At 46.6% G+C, this 23,000-nt stretch overlaps 1 protein-coding gene and 1 pseudogene across 1 annotated transcript; one reads left to right on the top strand and one right to left on the bottom strand.

Moving 5' to 3' along the window:
• Positions 1–7,518: 7,518 nt before the first annotated feature.
• LOC135979604 (olfactory receptor 5AP2-like) lies at positions 7,519–22,994 on the top strand (annotated as a pseudogene).
• On the bottom strand, positions 10,496–11,589 carry LOC135979603 (olfactory receptor 8A1-like). The gene has a single exon (XM_065579920.1). The coding sequence runs from the start codon at positions 11,539–11,541 to the stop codon at positions 10,597–10,599; it is 945 nt and encodes a 314-aa protein (XP_065435992.1). The 5' UTR covers positions 11,542–11,589; the 3' UTR covers positions 10,496–10,596.
• Positions 22,995–23,000: the final 6 nt, after the last annotated feature.

Raw genomic sequence — 23,000 nt, 5'->3', positions numbered from 1 at the left:
CAGCTTCCAGAGAAAAGACTTTTCTCGGTAAGTTCCCAATCAAGAAACACTTAAGCTAACAATGAACTTTGAGAGACGCCAATCCACATCTGAGCTTTCATGGGAATGTGGCTTGGCTGGTAAGCATCACAATCGTTCAGGGACATATGACTTGCTCATGTGACTCTAAAACTCCATTTTATAATTGGATTCTGCACAGGGAGTGCGATGGGTGTTCACCCAGAGGAGAAAGTCTTTAAAAATCCCTGGGAGACCCCTCCATTTTGTCTTCAGCTGGCTCAAGAGACAGCCTCTCCACCCCCAAGGATACCGGAAAGAAACTGAAACAGAGGACAGTAACTACAGGGGGTGTGAGTGATTGCTGGACCCAGACTAGGGGGAGCCTAGTCTGTAAAAGGAAGCTTAATGGAACACCACTGAGGGTGAGGTTTTTATCTGTGTTCAGTTTCATTACTGTATTAGAGATAGATCTGCGTGTTTTGTTTTATTTTATTTTACTTGCTAATTCACTTTCTTCTGTCTGTTATTACTTGGAACCACTTAAATCCTACTTTCTGTACTTAATAAAATCACTTTTTACTTATTAATTAACCCGGAGTATGTATTAATACCTGCGGGGGGGGGGCAAACAGCTGTGCATATCTCTCTATCAGTGTTATAGAGGGCGAATAATCTATGAGTTTACCCTGTATAAGCTTTATACAGGGTAAAATGGATTTATTCAGGGTTTGGACCCCATTGGGAGTTGAGCATCTGAGTGTTAAAGACAGGAACATTTCTCAAGCAGCTTCCAGGTAAGCCTACAGCTGTTAGGGGCCGTGGTTCAGACCTGGGTTTGGGTTTGCAGCAGGCTTAAACAAGGCGGGGCTCTGGAGTCCCAAGCAGCCAGGGCAGGAAAGCAGGGGCAGAAGTAGTCTTGGCACATCAGTTGGCAGCTCCCAAGGGGGTTTCTGTGATCCAACCCGTCACAGGTGGGTGCTTGGCGCTCTCTGAAAGTCCAGTCCTCTTGCGGTGCTTCAAGCATGGCACCCAAAATCACTATTCGCTTTTGAAAAGCTTGACTCCAGTGAGCAGCTTCACTCTTCTAGCCTTCGTCCCCCACCTCAGCCCCAAACCCATGAAGGGAGCGAGTGCTAATGGGAATCAAACTCATATTATCATTCTTTTAACATCACTGTTTTTCCCCACTCAGCCGTGTGAAAGCCAGATCCCTAGCTGCTGTGCGTCAGCATAACTCTATTGATGCCAGTGGACCAGGTGTAAACAAGAAATGCTCTATTCAAGTTAATTGCCCAGATCTCCTGCTAATGTCCATTGGCCATAAACACTGTGTCATTCAATGGGGCCAGATTCCCAGCTGGCATAAATCAGCTTAGATCCACTGAAGTCAGTGGGCCAGATCCTTAGGGGGTGTGAAGCAAAGAAGCCCCATTGAAGTCTCTATACCAGATTCTTTGTGGTGTAACTGACATCGCTCATTTGGAGTCGCTGGGTGATGTAAATTGGAGTGGTCCCATTGAAGTCAACAGGCCAGAGCCACAGCAGGTGTGACTCCTGTACCGATTTGCACCTGCACAGGATCTGACCTAAGGATCATCAATGCACGGCCTCCTTTGGCCAACTTCTATACTATGTCGATACGAATCAGAGCCGGCTGACAATGGCACTTTTTATTTAATAAAACTCTCACAAATTATGGTTTTGGTATTTGACCAGCGTGAGGCCAGGTGTACACTAGAAATTTTTGCCAGTATAGCGATGTGCGTTAGGCGTGTGATTTTTGTTTTAACAACATTTCTACACCAGCAAAGCCATAGGGCTTGTCTACACTTGGACTGTTACAGTGGCACCTCTGTAGCGCTTCAGTGTAGAGGCTATCAGTGCTGATGGGAGGGGTTCTCTTGTCAGCAGAGGTAATCCACCTCCTTGAGAGCTGGTAGCTAGTGCTGTCTTCTTGGGGTTTGATGTTTGCACACCCCTGAGTCACAAAGCCGGGTCGATCTAAGTTTCTAGTGTAAACCGGCCCCTAGTGGAGATGCAGGTATAATGGCAAAAAAAAAAAGTGCTTTTGCTTATATAGTTATTTCTTTTGGGGAATGGATATAAATTATAGAGGCAAAAATGCTCTTTTGCTTCCATAAACTGAGGCTACACTGGGCAGGTTTGCCGGTGTAGCTATACCAGTACAGCTAAACAGGCAAACCTTTTCTGGGGTAGACTAGGCTTTTTCCATTATTGTTCGTTTATGCCTCGTCACTCCAGGCTTTGAAACTCTCTATGTGAAGAGGTTCTGAAAGAGAAATGTTCCATTAAACCTGGAAACACCAAGATTCCAGCAAATTAAAAGTTCTATGGGAGCAGTTTGCACAGGGAAAACTTTCTGAGTGAATGTAACATACTAGCGTAATGCGCCCTGCCCCCATCTAGTGGCTGGTCCAGAGAGAAGATAAAAAGAGTTCAGCAAATAGAGCTACTATGCGCTTAAGGGATATGGGGCTATGCTTTGATGCTGAAGGTCTTGGGTCCTAAAAGCAATTATGACACACAATTTTGATGCAGGAAATGTTTTCTAGGCCTGAGGATTTGTGCACAGCCAAGTTTCTAGAGGAGCAGTTGTTTGCAAATGGTCACATTGTCCTTGCTTGAACGTGCAGGGTTAAGGAGACAGTGCAAGGAAACTTTCCACTCCTGCACAGATACCAGGCATGATTGCATTCTCTTTGCTTTACTGAGTCCAAGCATCGCTCCCTGCTCATCCCTTTTGGCTGTGATCTATGCCCCAAAAGGGGGGGAGAAGCAGGAGGGAGATAGGGTCATGTTGCCCCTCCCTCTTAGAAGGCAGCAGAGAGGACTGGACCTGAACAGGAGGAGGTGCTGTTCCCCATGGGCCTGCTGTAAGTCCCACTGACGTTACTAGGTCTATTGATTTCATATCTGGGCCCCATTGATTTCAATGTGAGGTAGGCACCTAAATACCTGTAAGGATCTGGGCTGGCTGTGCCTAACAGGCACAATCGGGGCCCACACGCTGCAAGGAACAGTCCAGCTCTTCCTTTGCGGCTATCGAATCTATTGTGTGCGGTGGAGGGTGTTGCTGGGAGTTCACCAGTCCCTTCTAGTGAGCTCCGTGTGCCATGAGCGCAGAGGTCAGCGTGGTGGCCCTTCGAGCCCTAGGCTCGTGGTGGGTTCTCCGTCCCTTGGTGGGTCCCCATTAAACACTTCCCCTTCTGAGAGCCTCAGGTGCTTCAATGCTCTGCTTACAACTTCCCATCCCCGGCCTCTGGCCCTGCTCTCAGGCCGCCTGCTACTTGTCCTCCCTCTTCCACAGCCAGCTCCCAGGCGGCTGCCTCTGGCCGCCCCTGCCCACTCGCAGCAGCTCGCTGGCTGACCCTCATCCTCTTCTGCCCTCTGGGTGGCACTGCCTTGCCCGGTCACACGGACCCCTCTGCTGTCACAATGCGGAACTTGGGTAAGACAGCGCTCTCTGGTAGTCATGCATGAACCAGATCCCCTCCCAGAATGAGCTGTGGCCCAATCCTTTTCCTCCAGCTAATTCTGGAGTGGGGTGGGAGGTGGGGCCTGACCATGAGCCAGCAGGTTCATTACACTATCTCTATAGGGCCCAACACCATAACACACGCTCCCACTCCTGTCCCCGGACACACTCTGCTCCACATTCCCTCATAGCTAGTCCAATCTGTGTGATGCCTCTCAGATGGACAAGGACAGTGTGGGAACAGAGAACTTCAGTACACCCAGTTCACGCAGTGCTTCTTCGTTCAGTATTGGTCCACAGTGAGCTTGGAACCATTGCGCAGACTAAGACGCCTCTGGGAAGGAAATGGCCTGGGGACCTTGGACTTTCTTTAGGATGGAGATTGCAGGAAAAACCAGGCCCCCTTCAGGACACAAAGCTCACAGTGTATAAGCAATTCTGCCCATGTTGTTCATTACATTGCACCTCAGGCTTTATCAGCTGAAAGGAATTCAGCGCACTTACGCACGGAATATTTTATGGAAAAGACTTTAGCAGAGCTGTCTGAGGTGTGTGTGTGGGGGGCAAAGTCTGAAACATTGGGGCGGCGGGGGGTTTAGCACAACATGATTGAGGGGCATCAGCAGAGTTGTGTGGACAGGCTATGACTGCAATTCCAGGGGATCCAGGCGAAGAATTACAGGGGTTGTTACAGGTTAGGTCTAGTTATCTAAGTTCCTTATGTGGCTCCTATTATCACAGTGTAGGAGCACCTTGCAATCTGTAGTTGGTGCTGCAGGTGGAGGTAGCTCTCTGGCGCCCTCTGCTGCTGCCTGCACATATCAGTCAACAACTTCTTAGCCCTGGTCTACACTGGAGGGGGGGGGAGGGAATCAACCTAAGATACATTACTTCAGCTACGAGAATAGCTTACCTCAGCATCTTCACGGCACGGGGTTGACTGCCGCTGCTCCCCCATCGACTCCGCTTGCGCCTCTCACGGCGCTGGAGTTCTGGAGTCAATGGGAGTGTGATCGGGGATCGATTTATTGCTTCTAGACTAGACACGATAAATTGACCCCCGATAGATCGAGCACTACCCACCGATCCGGCGGGTAGTGTAGACATAACCTACAAACTGTTTGACACTCTAAGGGTATGTTGCTCCAATATCATTTTCAAAAAGGTATTTGGGCACTTAGAAATGTAAATACTAATCTCATTGACGGGGGGGCAGGGACGTGAACCCACCTCATCTAACAGGCTAGCACCCTAAATGTTGCTCTAGCCAGTCCCCAGCCTCTAATTGTGAGTTTGCCCCCATTACAGCCTCCCTGCCCTGCCACGGGCACCCTAAATGCTAGGCTATCTATTCTCTCAACTACAGTGTGTTGGTAGAGATTGTGTGTGTGTGTGTGTGTGTGTGTGTGTGCGCGCGCACTCGCAAGTATCTTACATATTTAATGTAATGGAAACCAAGGTGATGCAAATTAGGATTTGATGCAGAGCTGGGGGCATGTGTGGGAATCTTGCAGATTACAGATGAGCTGGACAGGACTGGAATGCTAGGGGATCCAGGAATAGAAATAGAAATCCCAGGAGAGTTGTTATAGATCAGAAATGAAGTGCGCTGTCTATTTGGGGAGTGGGTGGATTTTCAAAATGTTCTTTTGTGTCTTTAGCAACTGGTTTTAATTTTTTTGTTTGTTTCACTCTGAATTCACCCAAACAGTTCCGAATACAGAGGCTTTTCTTTGCTTTATTTTTAAACAGGAACTTAAGTCAGTACACGGGTCCATTGATTTTAAGGCCAGAAGAGGTCATGATTATCAGATAGTCTCATGTCCTGCATGCCACAAGTCAGAATATTCCAATCATTCCTACAGCGAAGGGAATTATTCATTCCTATGGGAGGGCCTGTTTCTTAACCTGTGGCTGTGATAGCAGTTTCAGTTTAAAACATGTTTATTCTGTCCATATTCTTTTGCTGTTTTCCCATGGTATTGAGGTGCAGCCAATCAAGATGTGTCTGTCCTGGTCTACAAGGTCTGGGCAGAGGGTATGTGGGCTATAGAGAGAGAGGTGGATATGTAGGTCTGACATGAGTAGAATTAATAGTAATATTTGACTGATACTAATATAATCACTGGAGCAACAGTTTTGAATTTCAAATGTTTCTTCTGTGCAGTTTTGCTGTTACAAATGAAATAATTAGTTTCTGTCTCTGTATGTTCCCTCTTAGGGAATTCTCTGCTGGTAATTTCTTTAATTCCCCTATGAGGAACAAGGCAATGCACTTGGGCGATTATGACGCTGGTTCAAAATAATCACCCTGGCTCTGGCAGCAAAACAAAAAGGAAAATTCCAGGGAGGTTACACATCCAGGTGCCCCCATCTCAGAACGTGAGGCGATCAATTTAGTGTAATTGACCCATCTCTCCAGAAATGGTATTAGCTTCTGACCATTTTAATAAGCTCCTGGTGGGCATGATTAGAAAGTTTGTGCCTGCCAAGTTGAGACTGCGTAACTTGGCAAGCAAGTTTGGAAGTGTTCCATTGTGCATCATTAAAATCTGAATGTGTTTCAAAGACATTGCAAACATTCATTGAACTTAGTAGGGTGGAATCTGCATTTTTGCAGAAGACCCTCCCTTGCTTCCCAGGACACCCTCAGCAGTGAGATAACTTCCAGGATGAACCCAGCCTGTGGAAAATGTGGGGATAGTGTTGAGTATAGGGGCTCCCTGCAGCTGTTGGCTCTCCCCAAGACACAGGACCCTGGAGGACAGTAGGTCCTGTCGATGGTTCTCCAGGTGCTTGTGGATCCACCCCCATTTCTTGCTCCCCTCCGCCAGCCAGACCCCCTGCTCTCAGACTGGATCAGAGCCAGGACCCCTTGGAGGGGAAAGGACCTATGTCCCATTCCCCACCCCTCTGAGCCAGCCAGTGCCCCCCGGATCAGGGGCCCCCGTAACACAGCAAAGGCCCTATATCCCAGAACCTGAACCCATTCCTGTATGCCATGTGGCTTTCCCCAAACCCATGGATGGCACCTTACTCTTCAGCACCCGAAGCATCACCACTTACTGCTCAAGAGCACCCCCCCAGCCGCTCAAGGATTAAACATGCTCCCAATTTTTTTTGGGTGGGGGGGGTTAACACTTTGTGCCCTGCCCTAGAATCCCACCCAAAACCTACATGTTGCACACAGCAAAATGACTCAGGGCCCCCAGCCTGGCGAGCCCAGGCCTGGATGGGTAATTCACTCTGGTTTCTGCTCACCCTACCACAAAGCTTTGCTCGCTGGACCCTCCCTCAGGGATCCCAGGACCGAGCAGGGCTCAGAGCCTGATCACCAGAGGAAACTATGTCCTTGCATGATCCAGTCCCTGCTCCCAAGGTCAGGCCCCATCACCAGGCTCCGAGCCACTCTGAGCTCATTGTCCATCTCTCTGCAGCAAGGGAAGCACCACGAAAAAGCTCCACACAGGGTCTGCATGACCATCAGCCTCATGCCGTAACTGCACACCTTTCCCACCCCTGTAAGACTGGCTCAGCAGGGTGGAAATGCAGACACCTCTAGACTCCCCTCCCAAAGCTGGGAATGGAACCCAGGAATCCTGACTCCCAACTCTCCTGATCTAAACTAAAAAACTTCCCATCCCAAGCTGCAAATAGAAACCAGGAGTCTTGATTTCCTTCTCTCCCCACCCTATTAGGCCCCATTCCCAGAGCCAGGAATAGAACCCAGAAGTCCTAGTTCCCAGCCCAGCTCCTAACCCAGGAGACCCCACACTCCTCCCAGAGCTGGGACTAGACCCCAGGAGTCCTGTCTGAAGCTTAATCTCCCCCCATTTCCTAGCAAAGATTTCAAATCTCAGGCCCTAAACATTTGCCTCAAGACAACTAGTTAATCTATGAGGCGTTGTAGTAATAGCAACACCTGCAGCATCTCAGCAGGCCTGGTGGACTCTTCTTCCTCTAGAGCCCATCACGTATCTATTAACACCACCAAACGAGCACAGCTGCTCTGACAGCCTCAGCAGGGCTGCCATCAGAGGCCCTTCAGGCCATTAAAACCACACAGGTTTCCTTACACAGCCTGCTGATTCTGGTGGCCAGGAAAAGGAGTAGTTAGAAGGCCTCTCTGTAACCCCTAGAGCTGGGGAAAAGGGGAGCTCAGTCTCTGTGGCCTGGTCAGCCTCCCCTCTGAGGTTTGTGAGCAAGGGAACCAGTTCATATCAACTGTGGTGAATTTTGGGAGGTGGACACATTTGCCCTACACACTGGGCTGAGAACCCACCAACTCATTAAACACAAGGTAACAGATTTGGGGGCCTAGAGGGGGAAAATCCTGCATGCCATTCCCAGACCTCCTCCCACCCCTGCCCCTAGACAGCTAGCCCCCTGGCCTGGGGTCAGATTGGAACCAGCTTTCCCCAGAAGGGGAAGGCTCCCCATACCCTATTCCCAGTATCCCCTTGTCAGAAGCCAGAACTTCCCCATCTCCTGCTTGTAGAAACCCCACTCTGACATGCCCTCCTCACATAGGGTTGCCCACAATCCCTTATTCAAAGGACATCCCTTATTTTTTCATCTCCTTACAACAAGATCAGGTGTTGCTGAGCATTGCAAAAAGCAACAAGAAATACCCCTGGTGAAGGTAGGTGAGTCCTGCTTATTATTGGTAGTATTATTAAACTACAACTGATGATAATAATACTGGGAGAAGGGGTGGGGCAGGGTGCTATGAAAACAGTCCCTTATATTTGAAATACAATGTTGGCATATTCTGACACCACCCTCCTGCCAGCTCTTGCTAGGACTATCAAAAGCAAGAGAGTTGTAGTCCAAAAGCCAGGCTGTCCAAGGAAACATGTCCCAGGGTGGGGGTGGGGCAGGAACAGAGTTGAATTTTAGCTCTAATACAGAGAGAGTGCTTGATGACTGTGAGAAATCAGCTGGTGAGAGTTAACACAGAAACACTGAGAGAACAGGATGTGTGAACCACAGAAGTGTGAGAGTGTGGGGGGGGGGGGAGGGGGTTAATATCCTGAAGTAGGAAGTTCCACAGATCAATTATGTACTCAGGAAAAGAGAAACTTGCTCTTTCATATCAACTGCATTCAGCTTCTCCTCCCCTCCCCCAAGGGAATGTCTAGGTGAGGTCCTGTGGTCACAACCCCAGTAGATGATTCTCAATCACATGCACGCCCTTGTGGGGACAGGGATTTAGGACATTGTACTCTCTAATACCTTCCTTTTAAAGGGTGGGTGTTTGCTGGAGTGCCCTTAATATAGGAGAGCCTCTGAGGCGGAGCTAAGGCCCTCTAGCCCCACCCACAAATAGCCTGACTCTGCCTCTCTGTATAAAAGACCATGCTCAGGCAGTAGTGGTTTCCTTTAGAGCAAGGGGGTGGAGTTTGTTTGTAAGGTAGGACTGTGTTTATAGGCAGTCTTAAGGAGGAGTGTTGGGTAACTTAAGATAATCCTATATCTATGGGCTTTTGTAGGGAAGGGCTGAGAGTTAGGGCTTCTGTGTTCCGTTCCCAGTTTTGGCTGGGGAGTAGGGTCTGGCTGGGGCAGCGATGTCTGGAAACTAGAATTCCTGGTTTCTGCTCTCTATGAAGAGAGCTTTAAGAAAGGACATTGTCACTCCTAGCAGGGAGATTCAGGCACAGAATGGGTATGAAGCCTGTTTTCACTAATCCCCTAGACCCTCTCAGGCCTGGGTATAGAACCCAGGAACCCTGGCTTCCAGTACCCTCCTTCTCTGTCCCATAGACCCTTTCCCAGGTCTGAAGAAGGGCTCTGTAGAGCTGGAAAGCTTATCTCACCAACAGAAGCTGGTCTAATAAAAAAATCTTTATCTTGTCTATCCATAGACCCTATGATGGCAATTTCACACCATATCCTGCACAAACCTTACTGAATTATGTGAAAACATATTGAATTAAATGTATGTATCAGTGTGTGCTAGGGATTGTATTTAATTCCGTGGGACTTGAGGACTGTCGCCCTCCAAAAATTAAGAACAGGTTGGAGAGGCAAATTCACTCAAGTTGTAACTCCTCCAGAGAGCTACCACCACCTGGAGAGAGGCTTACGTATACTCGTTCAAACTGGATTCTTCAAGGACCAATGGACAAAGAAGGGGCATTGAGTTAAATAGCCTTAGTTAAAACTGATTCAGAGCCTTATTTCTAGTGCTCCAAACAGACAGGATCTTGTCTCCAAGGGCTGCTTCAATCCTTCCTGGGAAGGTTTGGAAGGACGTGGCCCAGTCTGTTCGTTTGTTCTGAGCAAAAGGTGTTGTGAGCTTGTAACCATAGAAAAAACACTTAGTGGCAAGGTTTGAAGGACAGTTCAGCATCCAGAGCCCTTGTTGGAGCTGGGGTGATCTTTGGTGAGGTTATTAGCATGCATGTAGGTTCTTTTATTGCTTTGAATGTTTTCTCTATAATGCTTTCCCCTTGAGAATGAATTTTCTTGCTTAGAAGGAGTGGTGTGATAACTTATAACTGTGGCAATTACACTGTTTTCTATCTCTAAGAAGAAAAATGAAGCAGGTTGGCTTAGGCAGTCTGGCTTGCTGGGGAATTCACAATGTAGGTAGGGAACGGTGGAGCCTCAGAAAACCCCAGTCAAGAGGGAGAGAGATGTGCATCTCCACCCAAGAGAGGTGACCGCTGCAGAGCTGGAAACCTAAAAGCAGGTGTCCTTGCTGGACCATACAGAGGGGTTACAATTTCAATGGCCCTAAATGAGACAGACTCCACTCCCCTTGGAATTTCTCTGGAGTTTACTCTCAGGGTCTTGCGTTAATCACCCACACCCCCCCCTCAGGTTTTAGTTCCCATATGAGCTGTGGGAACCCTCCCCCCTGGAGTAGAAAACAGTAATACATAAACCATTCATATAATGAAATTTAATATAATGGTCCCAAAGATACTGCCCAGGGTTGCAATATCTGTCACACCAGATCTCCTGAGTGTCTTATCTGTTGAACCATGCCACCTCTCTAAAACATTATTTTTAAAACTTGAACACATTAGAGTTTTGATTTTCATGATAAAATTACATAGAGTGGAAGGGAATGCAAAACATGATCAAATTATTCATCAAAGCTGCTGAGAGAACTTTCTTCTCTCTAACATTCTCCCCAGGGCGTCCTTCACCTCCTTGTTCCTCAGGCTGTAGATGAGGGGGTTCAGCATGGGGATCACCATCGTGTAGAACACAGAGATCACCTGGTCCTGCTCCAGTGAGGAGGTGGAACTGGGTCGTAAGTAGGTAAAGAACGTCGTCCCATAGAATATAGCCACGGCTGTCAGGTGGGAGGAACAGGTGGAGAAGGCTTTGCGCCTGCCCTCAGAGGAGCGGATCCTGAGTATGGCAGCGGTAATATACAGATAAGAGAAGAGGATGATCAGTATGGTAGTCAATTGTATGGAACCAGCAAAGATAGAAAGCAGCATTTCATTGGTGTGAGTGTCGGTGCAGGAGAGCCGCATGAGCGGAAGGACATCACAAAAGTAGTGATCGATTACATTGGGCCCACAGAAGGACAGCTGAAAGGTGCAGCTGGTAAACATGGTTGCATTTGCAACCCCAGCCATGTAGGAGCTAGCCAAGAGCCAGATGCAGGACCTCTTGGATATGATGAGCCTATAGAGCAGTGGATTACAGATGGCCACATAACGGTCATAGGCCATCACCGCAAGGAGGAAAGACTCAGAGGTGACAAAGACAAAAAAAAAATACAGCTGTGTAGCACATCCAGCGTAAGAAATGGCCTTACTCTCCCTTGAGAAGTTCACCAGCACCCTGGGGGTGATGGATGAGGAATAGCCAAGGTCAACAAGTGACAAGTTGCTGAGCAAGAGATACATGGGGGTGTGAAATCGGGAGTCCCTCCAGATTAGGCCAATCATCCCCAAATTCCCCAGCAAGGTGAGAACATAGATCACCAGAAATAGGAGGAAGAGAACAACCTGCCGTTCTGGATGGTCAGTGAATCCTGCAAGGATGAATTCAGTCACGGTGGTGTCATTTCCCCGGGTCATTGCTTCACACAGGCTTTGAGGACAGACATGCACAGAGGGAATTGCTGTATAAATAAAAAAGTGTGAGGCCCCGGAATTCCGTATGACCAATGACAGCATTTTTGTCCATTTGAGACCCTTGTTCGCTGAAAGTAAAAATATTTTTACCCATGTGTGCGTATCTCATTCTTTCTCTTTCGATGTGGACAATCTGTAAAGAGCAACTATTGGCCAAAAACTGTAGCATAGTGCTGACTTGATTGCCAGAGGGTGACATTCACTGTTGGCTCAGTTGAAAAACCTTTCCCCCCACAGCAGAAATCAAGGGAGTTTACATTAGAGGTGGGTGGGTTTTTTTTTTTTTTTTTTGGTTTGGTTTGGTGGCTGACCTGAAAAATCCCAAAATAACAGCAACTTGTTCCCTCCTCCCCCCCCAAAAAATCATTTACTTGTCAGGTTTTTACCCTTTGCTCCCTTGGAATCTGTGGAACTCCTTGCTTGAGGAGGTTGTGAAGGCTAGGACTGTAACAGGGTTTAAAAGAGAACTAGATAAATTCATGGAGGTTATGTCCATTAATGGCTATTAGCCAGGATGGGTAAGGAATGGTGTCCCTAGCCTCTGTTTGTCAGAGGGTGGAGATGGATGGCAGGAGAGAGATCACTTGATCATTACCTGTTAGGTTCACTCCCTCTGGGGCACCTGGCATTGGCCACTGTCAACAGACAGGATACTGGGCTGGATGGACATTTAGTCTGACCCAGTATGGCCGTTCTTATGTTCTTTTTTTAAAAGTTACATCTAACACATTTTTTTAAATAAAACGGCATTTCCAAACAAAACCTTGAAACACATTGTTTCAAAAATATCAAAATGAAATATTTCACCTTTTTATTTTTTTCCTCCCTGAAACTATTTGCTGAATTTGACACAAGTCTGCCAGCAGCTTTGGGTGATGCAAAACTGCATTTTTGGGTGAATAAATTATTCAGAACAATGGGAAAGGTACACAGTTTGCCTGATCACCAGGTAAGGGTGACCAGATGTGGGCGAGGTTGTTAATTTGTCAGATGCTCTGACCCTAGAGTAAGCAGGGGATTAGAATCTACTCAGGTATTTTAATCACAAAAGAGATTAAAGACCAACTTATTTTAAACGTTAAATTCTCCTGTGATACTTTCCAGAAGTATCAAGGGCTGTGAGGTGCCTCAGCACCACCTACTCTTAGCATGAGGAAGTCTTGTCTGCACTGGCTCTAGACCTGAATTCACCAGCCTGTGGCAAGACAAGCACTGCCTTCCAGGCCTCGCTTTCTCTGTGCAGGTTACCCATAGGCAGACACTAACCCCGCAAATCTTCTGAGTGTCCCTCTGGTGTACTCAGCCCCTGTTCCACTGAACACGCCCAGAGCTCTCAGCCTCGCTACTCCCAAAGAAATTGTACACAGCTGCTTGCAAAACACACCTTAGGATCACCACACTACTTAACACACAGCACTTAGATGTATAGAAAACAAGAATAAATTGATTATCAAAGAACAGAGATTCAAGTGATAGAAAGTAAGATAATTGGAAACAGTTACTTATAAAACAAAATCATAATATGCTTCCTAGAGCCTAAACTTAAGTAACAAGGCACAACAATGTCAAAAGACAGGCCTCGGAGCTTGAATCCATAACTTTGCTAGACACTAAACATCATGGTTTTAATAAAGACTCTGGATTTATGGGTTATTACACTGATCTGTAACCCACTAATCCCGGTTTTGTACTTTTTGCAGAGGTGTTAACAAGCCACTTCACCTTGAATGGTCTCTTACAACATATGTTAACTCCTTATGCTAAACAAGCTGTTCCACCTTGTGTTTAGCTGTGACACTCTAAGTTGCTTTCCCAGATCTGAAGAAGAACTCAAAAGCTTGTCTCTTTCACCAACAAAAGTTGGTCCAATAAAAGACGTTATCTCACCTGCCTTGTCTCTCAAGGTGTTCCCCCTATTACCCACAAGATAGCTTAGCCCAGCATTTTCAACCAGTTTGGCTGAGATCCCTTCTCATAAAACCAAGCCCGCTAGTAGCTTGTCCTCACAGGTTGAAGGAATAACTGGGCGTTAATCTGCATCCCAGAAGTAGTTTCAAAGATCCTTACCCTTACACAGGTTACCCCTGTTGTTGTTTTTTCCTGCAGCTTCCGTCATCTATTGATTAGCCTTTTGCTCAGACTGCAAATAGTGTCCATACTGTAATTAATTTGCACATGACCAGTTACAGTGAGATAAGCATCTCTTCCTCTCTGACTGCCAGGAATACGTGGATTACTTTTTGGTGACCTGTGTTAACTCACAAACCTAGAGACCCTATTTTTTTGGTATACAAACATAAGTCTTCACATATTTTACATACATACATACAACTCGCAATGATTATGATGACCAGTGGGGCACAGGCTTTCATTAGAGAGCTTACATGATAAAATCTGGTGGACTAGTGTGTTGATATCCGACCCAGAGGTTTCCTTGTGTATCTATGTGCCCTCTGCTAGTTGGTATCAAGAGATTTTTAGGTCACATTTCCCTCTTGGCCAGGTCTAGTAACTTCAGAATAAGTCCTTTGGAAGCTGATTTCTGTGACCCTTACACTCCCTGTATTGTGTTGCCAGGGCTAACACTGTTGCTTTGCTGTGAATGATCCTTGTGGTCAGTTCTGGTGCTTCTGCCTGGAAATCTCATAGGAATTATTAATCTCTTCCCAATGCAGGGCCGTTGCAGACCCAGTAACGCTCAGAAGGTGAACTGGGATTTATACACTACCCATTGGGATCCCATGAGGAGGCCTCTTACAAGGGGGCGAGAGGAGAAAGGACTCAGAGTTTGGGAGGACAGTTAATACTGACAGCACATGAAATGAATCAAAAACATTTTGCTGTTATCTGCAGCCCCATCGCTCTCCCCAGACACAGCCCAAACTCAGGGTACAGCCTAGCAACACAACGATTCACCTGCTGTGTGCTGCTGGTGGGTCCTTGCCCGGGGCTGCTCCTTAGATTCTGAATGTAGCAGCTTCAGCTGAAGGGGCCGTTTCCTACATAAGTAGCTCTCTGATCAGTTAGGAAGTTTTAGGTCAAAATTATACCTTCGAACTGATTTTCCAGTGGATCATTAGATTTTTCTTGCTGCTCACAATAGGTTTTAACTCTCTTTTTCCCCCGCTAGTGCTACACAGACAAAGCAAACCTACCTGCATAAGGATTAATAATTTGTGATGACTCCGAGAGATTCCTCTCTAGAGGAAGGGAAGGGGGCTGATTTATATTCTCTTACAGGCCGTTGGGACCTTAAATCTCTCCAAGTTCGGACCGTCGGATAGACAAAGGAGCTTCAGTTATCTTCATGTTGCTGGGGCCAAGTATATTCGTGGAGAAGTGATTTGTAGAACACTGTGTGAGGCTGCCGTGGGGCATGTCAATAATTGGTCCCAGCGTGTCCATAGATCACTGAGACCGAATGATTCAAAGCACTGGGAATGGAATATGGAGACTTTTCAGTGCTAGGTGTTGGGCAGATTGGATGACTCAAGAGATTGGGAATTATCTAAAGGTTCAGGGCTACACTGTGCTTTGATCACCCGCTCTGTGTAAGGGGCAGTGCTTAACTATTCCACCCCAGGAGGAGGTCAGGGATTGAATTGTGACTCGGGTGCCACAGCAGATCGCTACCCTCATCTATGCTGGTTCATTGAGACATTGAGCTCTGCAAACTTTCTACCCACCCGTGTGTCAGCTGTGCAGCCTCCACTTTCCCCATAGTGTCCCCTACGTAGAGTTAAGTTTGTGGGGTCCTACTCCTCCTTATCTGTGAATGCCCCCATAAAGCCAGGCCAAGCTCTGGCTCTCAGAACGTATGTCTGTTTCATTTAAGCATCCAAAGCTTTTCTGTGAACCTCTGGAATCTACAACACTGGGCTGGCAATGAGCAAAATGTGGGTGGCAAACACCCACTTTCTCATGAGAGTCCCAGCCCCTCTACTCCTGGTCTCAGTTGGACACTGAAAACACTAAGGCCAGGTCTACACTGGCAATTGAAAGACAAAACTTCTGTCGTTCGCAGGTACTTAGCAGGTACCCTCCCCTGAAAGACAAAAGTTTGCCGCGAGAAGTGCCTGTGTGAACCATCGCATTGTCGGCAGGAGTGCTCTCCTGTCAACAATGCAAACCCCACTCGTTGGGGGTAGAAGAATTTTGTTGGCAAAAGCGCCAACCAACAGCGTTCACACCACCCAACTTTTAGCAACCCGGCCGTGTCACTAAAACCCATGTAATGTAGACATAGGCTAAGGCATAAAAATATATGTGAGTGTTTCAGAATCTTAAACCAACTCATGTCTGAATGTGGGACTTGAAGAAGAGCTGGGGTGTATGGGGGGATAAATAGTTTGTTCTGGATGGGGGGGTTGGAACAAGTTCATTCATATTCATAGGGAATATATATTTAACATAGACATAGAGGAACCAAATATCGGAATAACTTTTATGTTAGATTAAGGAAAACAACAGAACAAGAAAGAACAAATGTAAGTCCTTAGGCAAAAGCACAGTGTGTGCATGTCTGTATCCTCAGTCACATGATGCATCACCTCTGGCTTACAAAATAGCCACTGCCTCTGCAGACAGCAGATTTCTTGATAACGGGATTGTCAGGCGAGGGAACAAGGGGGAGTTCATCTCTCACTCTTCGGCATCAGTGCCCAGGCTGCCTACCAGGGTCCCAGCCGGAGCCAGTTATCACTCTGTGGTTTCTTGGGTGGATGGGGTGGGGATATAAATACCTGAACATTAGGAATTTCTGGGATTATCAAAGAAGCTTGAGGGTATCTAAGTCTCATAGCTGAGCACAACTGAGACCAGCAACTCAACTTTCAAGAAAACATCTTCCCCGGGAAGAGTGTGTGTGTGGGGGTGGTGGTGGGAGGGGGACGACTTAACCCTTCATAGATTCTGCATGGGGGCTTTGTTGAGGGCTAGCAGACCTAGTGGTCAGGCTGCTGCCAAACCATCTCTGAGTTTTGGGATGGGTTTTCTGGGTAGCCTGGAGGCCCAGCAGCCAAGTTACAGTTCATCACCTCCCCCCCAACTGTAGATCCCTCTGAGGCCTCTGGGGTGGATGGAGGAGATGGAAAGGGAAGAGGGATCCAGGCTCTAGGTAGACTTTAAGTTGTCATGGGATAAGAGGGAAGATCCTTTCATGGATTGAGAATTGGTTAAAAGATAGGGAACAAAGGGTATGAATAAATGGTGAATTTTCAGAATGGAGAGGGGTAACGAGTGGTGCTCCCCAAGGGTCAGTCCTAGGACCAATTCTATTCAACTTATTCATAAATGATCTGGAAAAAGGAGCAGTTTGCAGATGATACTAAACCGCTCAAGATAGTTAAGACCAAAGCAGACTGTGAAGAACTTCAAAAAGATCTCAAAAAACTAAGTGATTGGGCAACAAATTGGCATATGAAATTTAATGTGGATGAATGTAAAGTAATGCACATTGCAAAAAATAACCCCAACTATACACACAATATGATGGGGGCTAATTTAGCTACAACTAATCAGGAAAGAGATCTTGGAGTCACCATGGATAGTTCTCTGAAGACGTCCATGCAATGTGCAGCAGCAGTCAAAAAAGCAAACAGGATGTTAGGAATCTTTCAAAAAAGGATAGAGAATAAGACGGAGTATATTTTATTGCCCTTATATAAATCCATGGTACCCATCTGAGTACAGATGTGGTCTCCTCATCTCAAAAAAGATATACTGCCATTAGAAAAGGTTCAGAGAAGGGCAACTAAAATGATTAGGGGTTTGGAACGGGTCCCATGTGAGGAGAGATTAAAGAGGCTAGGACTTTTCAGCTTGGAAAAGAAGAGACTAAGAGGGGATATGATAGAGGTATATAAAATCATGAGTGGTGTGGAGAAAGTGAATAAGGAAACGTTATTTTCTTGTTCCAATAATATATGAACTAGGGGCCACCAAATGAAATTAATGGGCAGCAAGTTTAAAACAAATAAAAGGAAGTTCTTCTTCACACAGCGCACACTCACCTGCAGAACTCCTTGCCTGAGGAGGCTGTGAAGGCTAGGATTATAACAGAGTTTAAGAGAGAACTGGATAAATTCATGGAGGTAAAGTCCATTAATGGCTATTAGCCAGGATGGGTAAGGGATGGTGTCCCTAGCTTCTGTTTGTCAGAGGGTGGACATGAATGCTTAGCTGGCAGTCTGAGTGAGAAAATCCCTAGATGGGAGCTGAAATGGTTCAAAGAGAAAGCACTTCTGGAAAAGCCATTTTGTCAGGGTGAGATATTCAGAAGTGCCTAAGGGAATGACCAGTACAAGTTGCAGGGAAAGTATTATCTGCATTTTACATAGTGAGGAAGTGAGGCATAGAGGGTAGTGCTCAATTTTTTTTTAAAAGAGCTTTAACGTTGAGTGCCCATATTTAAACACCTGGGCTGATGTCATAAGTGCCTGAGTGACATTTTCAGCCATTTTCAATGTGTCTGTATCTCTCAAGAGTCTAAAACCAGAGCCCTGCATGGATACAAAATTTGTAACTGCATCCGATCTGCAATCCGCAAAAAATGATCTGTGGATATAAAGTGAATATCCACAGATTTGCAGGGCTCTAGATACAAAGTTTGTGTCTGCATCTGGTCCCCGATCCACAGAAATGGTCCGCAGTTATAAAACAGATATCTGTGAATTTGCAGGGCTCTAATTTAAGGAACCAGTTATGAATCTATTTTCCAATATATGTCACTTTTTGCACCTTCTGAGGTGAGTTACCCCATGAGCATCTGATCAGGATTTGGGGGATGGAAAGGGAGGAATGGGCCAGTTCTCTTTGAAACAAAGAAAAGGGGAAGAAAGAAAACACCCCGAAGTTGGAGCAATAACTGGACACAACCCATCTTTGTGTGGTTATCCCTAGGGGACGTGAAGTTTTAATGATCCCATCTGTGTCAGCCCTGAACTGCAGAACTCTGGGGTTCTCCAAGGATTCCATCCCCAAATGCCACTGAAAAACATCTATAAACATGGCTTCCAAACACAATCCGCTTTGCAGTCAAGAGTAACAGATGGCCCCCTCCTGCAGGTAGGTTTAATTGCTCTGGTTTTGATGAAAGTGGAATAAATATTCTCTTTTGGTTCTAGCAATTTGAACTAATTCTGATTCAGGGCCAAATCTCATGGAGATCAGATTATTGACTCCAGAGGTCCTGACTTTTCTAAGAAGGCTGCATCCTCAGCTGGTGTCAGTTGCCTAACTCCACTAAAGCCAATTTTCCATTTACATGTGCTGACGATCTGGCTTGTTAGAGCAGAGCAGTAGCTCTAGAAAAGGTTGAGACTCACTTTCCATTGGCTCTAAAATCCACAGCCTTACTCAGACTGTCTTGAAATCAGCTGATCCTCATGGAGGTCCAAGGTAGGGTTAATGGACTAAATTTGGAGTCATGTGTGCACGGGAAGAGCCCCTTGAAAAGTCATGGGGTATCAGAATTGTACAGTTCTCATCATGTTATTTTGTGAACGCCCTGGGCACACTAGGGCTCTGGTTCTCCCCAGACTGTTCTCACCTTCTCGGGGTTGATCCCAGCTAGTGTCTGGCACCCGTTGCCCCTCTGAGGGAAGGAGCATTTCAAACATTATTCAAGGTAAACTTGCATGTGCAGGGGGAGGGCTGAAAGGGTTTCCAGGCAGCCTGGCCTCAGAACAACCAGGTGGCTCAAGATGACTGGATCCCAGGGCCCACCTTGCTCAGTGATTTTTGAATCCTGGCTTTGGCAATTTTCTAAACATGTGTATTGTCTACGTATGACAAGGAGGAAGGTGGAGAGGAGAGCTGAATTGCACGTGTGTGTGTGTGCGTGAGGTGGGAGGGAAACCTTGGAGCAGCCAGGTCTTTTGGGGGATGGTCACAGCAATGGATGAGGTGGGGGGTTGGGCGTCAGAGCAGTGATAGAGGAATGTGTGTGGGGAGTGGTATCCACTGTCCAAACATTAGGGCTTTGAAAACCGAGTTCAATAACTAGAGCTCTGAAGAAGAACTGGCTTTTGAACAATGTAGGGTTTTTATTTTCCTGTGATCCCTTAATGTATAAGGGAAGCACCGGAACGGGTTACCTAGGGAGGTGGTGGAATCTCCTTCCTTAGAGGTTTTTAAGGCCAGGCTTGATGAAGCCCTGGCTGGGATGATTTAGTTGGGGATTGGTCCTGCTTTGAGCAGGGGGTTGGACCAGATATTCTTTGATTCCGATTCATTCCCTCAAGAAACTGCTACTAAGCCAGGAGAGGGGTACCTGTGTGTGGATTGCTAGGAGAGAGAGTCACATACATCCAGGTGGAAGGGAGGTGCCTATCTGTGAGGAAGGGGCAGTGCTTAGCAAATCAGTGGGTCCCATTGGCAAGCTTAGGGGACTCCCCACCTGGCATCAGGCGGGCTGTTGTGGAATGCATTTGAAGGTGCCGATCTGTCCCCGTTCATTGTACAGGGAGATTGTAGAAGCGCCTTCACTGGAGGTTTTCAAAAGGAGGCTAGAGAGCCATCTACCTTGGATAGTTTGTGCACAACAAATCCTGCCTCGTGGTAGGTAGTGAGACTCAATGACCCTTGTGGTCCCTTCGACCGCTATGGTTCTGTGATTCTACAGGGAGGTACCTAACTCGGCTTTCTGGACTGCAGTGCTGTGCTTGTTTTTGTTTAGGCACCTAAAAGGTAGATGTCATGATGCTCGGAGCTGCACTGCCTGAGTCCCTTAAACACAGCGGGCCAGATGATCATCCCCACAGACATGCCGAATAGCATCATATCCCACCATTGCTCCCGTTGATGTGAATAGCACCACCGCCCGGCTGGGGTAAGTTTGCTGCTCAAGTGAGAAAAGGTATCGGATCGGGTGCTCTGAGTGAAGGAACTTTTTTTGGTTTCTTCTTCAGAAAGGCCGGGCTGTAAACCTGGGCTTGTGATAAACACGGCCGTGCAGCTTTAATAGCTGAGTCACCGTGGTAATGTGAGGAGTGGAACCGGAGAAAGAGGGTCAGTTTTCTGGAGGGACCTACTTCATTGTGACGTCAGGAGCTCAGGAGTGCGAACAGGGGTCAGGCTCCTTGTGCACAAATGCTAGAGGTTTTGCATAGAACGCTGGGTCGCCTCAGGAAACTGAATAAAGGTCTCTTTCCTGCCACTCCCTGCTTGCTCACATCCCTTATTGCTAATGAAACAACTAGCCTGGCTCCATAACAGAAAGTGCAAAAGCACCCATGCCTCAGAGACATTCACACGCCAAGTAGTACTTTGCCATGCAAAACGTCTCATTGCTCCGTGGTCGCACTAACTGATGTGGGTGATTGGATCAGAATCTGACCCTGGAAACGACATTGTGCAGGTGGGTGCATTGTCAGCAGCAAAGATTGAACTTGTCCCTGTGGCTTCAAGAGCATGAGCCACCACTCCCTGAGCTAGAAAACCTAGCTTGAAGCCAGTGCTGGACTCTGAACACTCCATGTAGTTCAGGGAGTAGATGGAAACAGATCTTCACGGTGGGTTGGAGGCTTCTGGAATCCGGAGATGGATCCACTGCCTAGAGTTTATGCTTTGTTGAAAGTGACAGAGTTTGAGGTGTTTGTATACAGCCCTTGTCAGGGTTCCCTCCCCACTTATTTCTATCTATCTATCAGCTTTGGTTAAAAAACTTCCCCAAGGCACAAATTCTTCCTTCTCCTTGAACAGTATCGTTGCCACCACCAAGTGAGCTAGACAAAGATTCAGGAAAAGGACCACTTCGAGTTCCTCTTTCCCCAAAATATTCCCCCAAGACCCTTCACCCCTTTCCTGGGGAGGTTTGAGAATAATATACCAACGAAATAGGTAAACAAGTTGAGCACAGGCCCGACCATTGGGTTTTTAGGACACTAAAATCCAATCAGGTTCCTAAAAGCAGAACTTTATTATAAAGAAAAAAAGTAAAAGAAGCACCTCTGTAAAATCAGGATCGAATGTAATTTTACAGGGTAATAAGATTTAAAACACAGAGGATTCCCCTCTAGGCAAAACTTCAAAGTTACAAAAGAAAACAAAGGAATAAACCTCCTTCTTAGCATAGGGAAAATTCACAAGCTAAAACAAAAGATAAGGTAATGCATTTCCTTGCTATTGCTTACAGTTTTTGTAATCTTGGATGCTTATTTCAGGTAGGGTTTTAGGAGATGGTTTTTCCAGCCCTGGTCGCTCTCTGTCTGAGAGAGAACGACAAAGAGACCACAAACAAAACTTCCCCCCTACCGATTTGAAAGGATCTCTTTCCCTTATTGGCCCTTTGGGTCAGGTACCAACCAGATTATTTGAGCTTATTAACCCCTTACAGTTAAAGGAGGGATTTTATGCTACCCTTAGCTGTATGTTTCTGACAGCCCTCATTTGTCTCCTTTTTCAGTGTACTCCTCACTTTCTCACCTGCAGTGGAGAGTGCATCTGGGATAAATGGCGGAGAGGAATTACACAGCAGTGACTGAGTTCGTCTTGTTGGGATTCACACAAAACCCGAAGGTGCAGGTCATCCTCCTTGTGATGTTTCTGTTGATCTACATGCTGATACTAGTGGGGAACCTCACCTTGGTCACCTTAATCAGAACTGACTCCCAGCTTCACACCCCCATGTACTTTTTCATCAGCAACCTGGCCCTCTTAGATGTTGGTTACACTACCACTATCACTTCCAGCATACTGATTACTTTAGTATCAGCAAGAAAAGTCATTTTGTTTACTGGATGTGCTCTGCAATTCTTCTTCCTATGCATCGCATTGTCCTGTGAATATTACCTCTTGGGTGTCATGGCATATGATCGCTTCATGGCCATCTGCAACCCATTGCTCTACACCATCATCATGTCCAAGCGGTTTTGTGTGCTGCTGGTGCTGGGGTCATACATAGTGAGCTGCATGAATGCAATTGTTCAAACTATATTTATATTCCGTTTGTCCTTTTGCAACTGAAACATCATCAACCATTTCTTCTGTGACTTGCCCCCCCTCCTGAAGTTGTCCTGCACTGACACCCGCATCACAGACATTGTTCATTTCACCTGTTCTGCTGTGGTGGTAACACCTACTATCTTGATCATCCTCATCTCCTACATATACATTGCGGTTGCTATCCTAAGGATCAACTCTGCCAATGCCCAACGCAAAGCTTTCTCCACCTGTGCCTCCCACCTAATGACGGTCACCATCTTCTACGGAACAGGATGTTTCATGTATTTACGGCCCAGTTCAAAGTACCTCATGGATCAGGACAAAATCATTTCTTTGTTTTATACCCTGGTGATCCCCATGTTGAACCCCCTGATCTACAGCCTGAGGAACACGGAGGTGAAAAAGGCCTTTACGAGGATGTTACACAGAAATATTGATTCTCACTGAATTTAAATGTT

This window comes from Chrysemys picta, unplaced genomic scaffold (genome assembly GCF_011386835.1).
Source record: "Chrysemys picta bellii isolate R12L10 unplaced genomic scaffold, ASM1138683v2 scaf1034, whole genome shotgun sequence".
Lineage (NCBI taxonomy): Eukaryota > Metazoa > Chordata > Testudines > Emydidae > Chrysemys > Chrysemys picta.
The sequence above is the reverse complement of the archived record's forward strand: the minus strand, read 5'-3'. Positions and strand labels throughout refer to the sequence as shown.

Coding starts and splice junctions, on each gene's coding strand:
- LOC135979603 (XM_065579920.1), bottom strand. CDS start 11,541: ATGACCCGGGGAAATGACACCACCGTGACTGAATTCATCCTTGCAGGA.